Genomic DNA, 5,579 nt, shown 5'->3' on the forward strand with positions numbered 1-5,579 from the left:
TCAACCCAAGCACTTTTTGATGATGTAATTGACTATGTTTATGTTGATTATCTGTCAATCATCGTATAAAGCCCGCCCTGACAATTTGATTAGTCCAAACAGTTTCTGTTTGAGCATACTTATTCCTCTACGGATTGAGTCCAGACTGAACTGCCTGAGCTCAAATGTTGTGGGCAGGGCTAAGTTCTGCCCATTAGAAAGTAAATTTATAGCCTACTACTGGAAAGAGCTAGCCTGACAAGCAAAATCCACATTAAGATGTTATGTCTGGAAACTCACCATTGACAGTGCTCAATGCGAGGGGCGGATAAACGGTTGTCTTTCAAACTCCCTCTGCACGCGATAGGATAGCGCTACAACCAACCAGAGCAACGAAGGTGAAGCAGAGCAGAGACAGATTAAACATTTGCCGTATCCGGTCGGCTAAACTCTGAACACATCTTCCCTTTTTAAGAATGACTTCAGTGCCGTTCTTTTCTCAGAGAAAAGCTTAAATCAAAGTCTTCCAGAGTCGCGGTCAAAGCTGATTTAAAAGACCACTGTTCGCCAGCTTTTGTGTTTACTAGTAGCACGAAGCATAACTCGGCTATCATGATGTTAAGCCCCGCCCATCGACTCTATACACAATATGATTGGCCTGACCAGAGTTTGGCGTTTACAACTCAGACGTGTATTGAGAGTTGCTAGACGATACTCGCGCAGATTAGATTTGCTGCAGTTAGGGTGATTTATCTAGATTAAATAATTAATGCAGTTATCTAGATTTCTAGGCCATTGGTTTTCAAACCTGTCCTGGAGGACCCCCAGCCATGCACATTTTGTGTGTTTCCTTCATCTAACACACCTGATTCAACCCATGAGCTCATTAGTAGAGACTGCAAGACCTAAAGTGGGTGTGCCAAATATAAAATATAAACATATATACATATAAACATATAAAATGTGCTGGGCTGGGGGTCCTCCAGGACAGGTTTGAAAACCACTGTTCTAGGCTACGAAGGAGCTGAAGGACACAATAACCAAAGCTGTCCAGCAGGGGGCGACAGAAAGACAGGCTGTAAAAAAAACAACAGTTGACCTTCACAATGAGGGTGAGAAAAAAGACCCAATACAAACTGTAAAAATTACACTCTCAAAATTATTATTAGTTGTCATTTTTTAAAGTAATAATGGTCTTGAATTCAAACTGTGGGATGTCGTTTCACACATGAAATAAAGACTGCAGTGGACTTATCTTTAGATATCTCAGTGATGCTGTTCTGATATAAAAGGGGAGGAGAGAGAAAGACTTTTAGGTGAAAAAAAAAACAGTGTTAACCACACAAAGTACATCAGTCTAAAGCTAAAAGTGAACGTGTTAAACCATCAGTCGTTCAGTCGCTGTTGATCTGATAAGCTTCAACACGGTAAGACACACACACTCTTACTTAAATGAAAACTGATGATTATTTCTATAGATGAAGCTCATATAACACATGATTCCTGACATGAGAAATATCTTCTGTTCATCTAATGATCAGTTCATTCACACACACTGATGTTGAGCATTAATAATCTCCAGATGTGCAAAGATCTCACTAACACTAAGAGCTGTTTAGGGTGATGAACACACACTGTTTATGAGTATATGAGTGATGTTTAATGCTGTATTATAGATGTATTTTATGCTGATGTCGGTCAGAATGGCTCCTCCTCTTCCTCTGATCTTTCTGCTCATGATTCACGGTGAGTCTCTGTTACATTCACATTACAAACACTCTGATGTTTTATTGCATTTTATTGTCAAAGACCCCATAATGATGATTAATGAGCAGGTTTCTGTACTTTGTCGATGTCTTTCTTTTTGAAACAGGAATTTAGGTTGTGCAGCATCAGAGCATTCATATTTTTGGCCTTTTTTGATGAAAATGAACAAAGAAAGTTGCAAAACTCACACAATCTAAAAATGATTCTAGCAGTTTGTTCAGTCTATTTAAACAGAATAGTTGACAGCATAAGATAAACAGCATAAGTTGAAACAACACAAATATTTCATTTTTTACTTAATCGTCATTTACACTCAATTGTAAATGAAATTAAATTTGTAACATGTTAAGTTAACCTAAACATAAACACAAAGTTAACATTGTGTTGGGACTACATGAATCATTTCTGTTGCGCTGACTGAAACTCGACAGTTGATTTATAGTTCCCACGTGCTTTACATAGAGATATATAAGGAGAGCGCATAATGAAATTAACAGTTGAATTTGCTGTTTGATTTGTTTTTTAGTAAAGGGAAAGACCTGTTAAAGTTTGATGTTCAGTTATATTTGACATTTAAAAGAGTTTATGTCAGTTTTTGAGGTTGCCAATTTTGTGACATGTAGAACTTGTGATTAGGCCGTGGGTGGCTACACGGTCAAGATGTCTGATGTGATATGAAGTCAATGATGTTATCAATGAGCTGTAGCTGCTAATGCTAATGATGAGAATTTTTTTTTAACTTGATCTTAACTTGCATGCTATAAGTGTTTAACTTGGGGTGTGAACAAGTGTTGGCTGTTAGTTGTTATATAAAAAATCTAAATGATTTAGTTTGAGTGTGAGACCATCATTTACACAGTCTACATATGGTCATCAGTTCTACCCCTCGCAATCAAACAAAAATGGAACATTTATGTGCACAACAGCTACTCACAGCCTGACCACAAGCTCAACTCTTCCCAGAAAACTCGCACATCTCTGCACAAGGGCACCAGTCGGATCAGCAACAGCACTGGTCAGATCAACAAGAGGGAATTATGTTCAGGAAACATTCACAAAATACATCAAATGAAACTTTTGTGATCTCTTACAATTAGGATGAATTTTAACTTGTCAGAGCAATGTCAATTTTAAATAAATCAGGTCAACTGTGTGGAAATAGGTATCATAATTGTATTAAGTTAGACCAACAAGCATTTTTATTGTGCATTTGTTTGTCATTTGTTGCATTATTTGATAGAGCAGTGTTTTCATAGGTCTGTGTCTGTTCATCTGTTCAGTCTTTAAAGACTTCTGTGTTTCAGGGGTTTCTAGTGCTGGTTGGGGTGTGAGTTACAGTCCTTCACACATCTGTGCACTAAAGGACTCAACAGTGATAATGAGATGCTCTTATACATACCCTACTGGACATCAGATCATGAAAGTGTTCTGGACCAAAACAAAAGATAAAGAGAAAACTGAAGAGTATCCAGATCTGTCTGAGGACCCTGAATACAGTCAGAGGCTTCAGTATCTGGGAGATAAACAGCAGAACTGCACCGTCAGACTGAGTCATGTGACACTGAAGGATTCACACGAGTACTATTTCAGATTCACTACTGATAAAGATGATGGAAAATGGACTGGTGATCCAGGAGTGACTCTTACTGTCACAGGTGAGTTTCATGAGGTTTATCTCTTCTTCTGTGCATTATGTTGAATAATAATCAGTGTATGACAGCAGCACTTGATATAATGTGTGTGTTGTGTTCAGATCTTCAGGTGGAGTCTCCTGAGAGAGTGACAGAGGGAGATTCAGTCCGTCTGACATGTAAAAGCAGCTGCACTCTGACTGACAGAGCAACATTCATCTGGTCCAGAAACTCACAGCCATTAACTGAGAGAAGAGACGGAAACAATGAACTCCTGCTGCAGTCAGTCAGAAGAGAGGATGCAGGCAGATATAGCTGTGCTGTACACGGACACACTCACACATCGCCTGATGTTCATCTCAATGTCATGTGTGAGTACAGATTCATTTGTTCTTTTTGTAAATAGAACATTTGGTTAAACATTTGGTGTGTGTCTGTGTGTATTTCAGCCGTCAGATGCTTCTCGTCTGTAGCAGTCTGTATTGCTGTTGGTGTTACTGCTGGTGTTGGTGTCGGTGTTGGTGTTTTACTCGGTGGAGCATCAGGAGCTTTAATCATGTACATTTGGTAAGAAATTACTTTCAAAAATGCTCTATGAAGTCTTATTTTATTACAAATTATATAAACTCATTTTCTTTCTTATTAAAAGGATGAAAGGATCTGCTGTGAAGGAGGTGAGATGATCACAATTATTCACAGTGTTTTCCTTCATGCAGAGATGTTTCCTAAAGCCGCTATGAGCCGTACAGAGATATTAAGAGTATAAGACACATGAGTCTCGTGTCCAAACACCTGATTCTTCAGTTCTAGATCCAGTGAAACCAATCAAGATCCTCTAAACATTACAGTCAACATTTAAAACATGAACTCACAATGTCTGTGTCCTTCTGTCTCTCCTGTAGACCTCTGGCCCCACTGAAGACACATATACAGCTCTTGAGCTCAAGTCCACGACCTCTGACCTGTACGACACACTCACAGTAAGTGAGACGCCAGCGTCAGATCCTCCATCACAGATGATCACATGACCGATCTCTCGCTCTCTTTCACACAGACCGTTGATCCCAGACCTCCTGAAGACTCCTGCACGACTCTTGATCCTCAGAGCTTTTCTGAATATGAGAATCCATCAGTAAGTGTCAGAACCTGCAGCTCTTCTCAATATAATCAATAAAACTCTCTTCAGTACTAGTGTGATTGCTTTATGATTCTTGTGAAAGGGTTTATAATGTTGTTGATGAACTTCAGTCAGTGTTTCTTCATCTTATTGTGTGTTCAGATCAACAGGAAGAGGCTGCAGTAAGAGGCGGAGCACAAAGTGACCAATCCTGAGCTCTGTGGGCGGAGCCACTGATGATTGACAGGGACCTTCAGTCACTAAAGAGTTTTATTTCTGTATTGTTTCATGAACAGGATTGATATCTTACGATCGGATGCTTTCCTTTTATCTTAAATGGAATTATATGCATAATAAATTCCCATTTAAACTATCACATTTTAATAAGCAGGCTCTTCTTGCAAAAAAAAAAGCATTATTTAACTTTCTTGACTTACTTAAAGCATGCTAACCTATTTCCTTAAACTAAGTAAAGTGAAATATTGTCATGTGTATTTTAAAGGGTTACTTCAGTGATTTAGCATTAAGTTTTGTATTTTAACTGTGTCATTTATGTAGTAGAAATGTGTCTGTCGTGCTTTCTGTTTTCTGTCGTGGGGGAAGCATGATCATTTGAATATACTCCCAGGTTTTTACTGATACAAAGCCATATGCTAATCGCTGAAGATCTGCTTTAAGTTAGTTTCTATCTTGTCTGCATCAGTTTCATCTGTCCAGCCGTGCCTGTTTAGCATCTTCAGTTGCCATGTGTAATTAAACTCCCTTTTCTGTTCTGTCCTTTGTCAGTAATTGTTTGTGTGAACCTTCTGAGTTTGTTATTTTGATTAAAGACTGTGAATCTATCACCATCTCCTTTGCCATGTGCTTTCTAAGCCCCCTAAGCTCCGATACAGTGCTTCAGTGTGATATGTTTTGTTTTTTTGATACAAGCTTCGAAGCCTCTGTGTCAAACGTCACATCACTAACTCAATCATGATCACTTGCAAGATATTTCTACACATATTGCTACACAAATTTCAAGTCAATTCAAAGCTTCAAAGTGCCCGACCAAAGGGCCCAACACTCATCACCATAATAGTGAGTTC

At 38.7% G+C, this 5,579-nt stretch overlaps 1 protein-coding gene and 1 long non-coding RNA gene across 2 annotated transcripts; both read left to right on the forward strand.

Moving 5' to 3' along the window:
• Window positions 1–1,682: 1,682 nt before the first annotated feature.
• LOC137073745 (uncharacterized) lies at window positions 1,683–4,060 on the forward strand. The gene is made up of 5 exons (XM_067442453.1): window positions 1,683–1,725; window positions 3,027–3,401; window positions 3,500–3,748; window positions 3,827–3,944; window positions 4,027–4,060. Exons 1-5 carry the CDS (start codon window positions 1,683–1,685, stop codon window positions 4,058–4,060), a joined length of 819 nt encoding a protein of 272 aa, XP_067298554.1.
• A 214-nt stretch (window positions 4,061–4,274) lies between these two features.
• LOC137073850 (uncharacterized) lies at window positions 4,275–5,210 on the forward strand. The gene is made up of 3 exons (XR_010904804.1): window positions 4,275–4,357; window positions 4,432–4,509; window positions 4,657–5,210. It is a non-coding gene; the product is annotated as an uncharacterized lncRNA (long non-coding RNA).
• The last annotated feature ends 369 nt before the right edge of the window (window positions 5,211–5,579 follow it).

This window comes from Pseudorasbora parva, chromosome 4 (genome assembly GCF_024679245.1).
Source record: "Pseudorasbora parva isolate DD20220531a chromosome 4, ASM2467924v1, whole genome shotgun sequence".
Classification (NCBI taxonomy): Eukaryota; Metazoa; Chordata; class Actinopteri; order Cypriniformes; family Gobionidae; genus Pseudorasbora; species Pseudorasbora parva.

Excerpts from the sequence above, each read along its gene's own strand:
- LOC137073745 (XM_067442453.1), top strand. The coding sequence starts at position 1,683 with ATGGCTCCTCCTCTTCCTCTGATCTTTCTGCTCATGATTCACG. Across the intron at positions 1,726-3,026 it reads CTTTCTGCTCATGATTCACG|TCTTTAAAGACTTCTGTGTT; the intron begins GTGAGTCTCTGT and ends TCATCTGTTCAG. Across the intron at positions 3,945-4,026 it reads GCTTTAATCATGTACATTTG|GATGAAAGGATCTGCTGTGA; the intron begins GTAAGAAATTAC and ends TCTTATTAAAAG.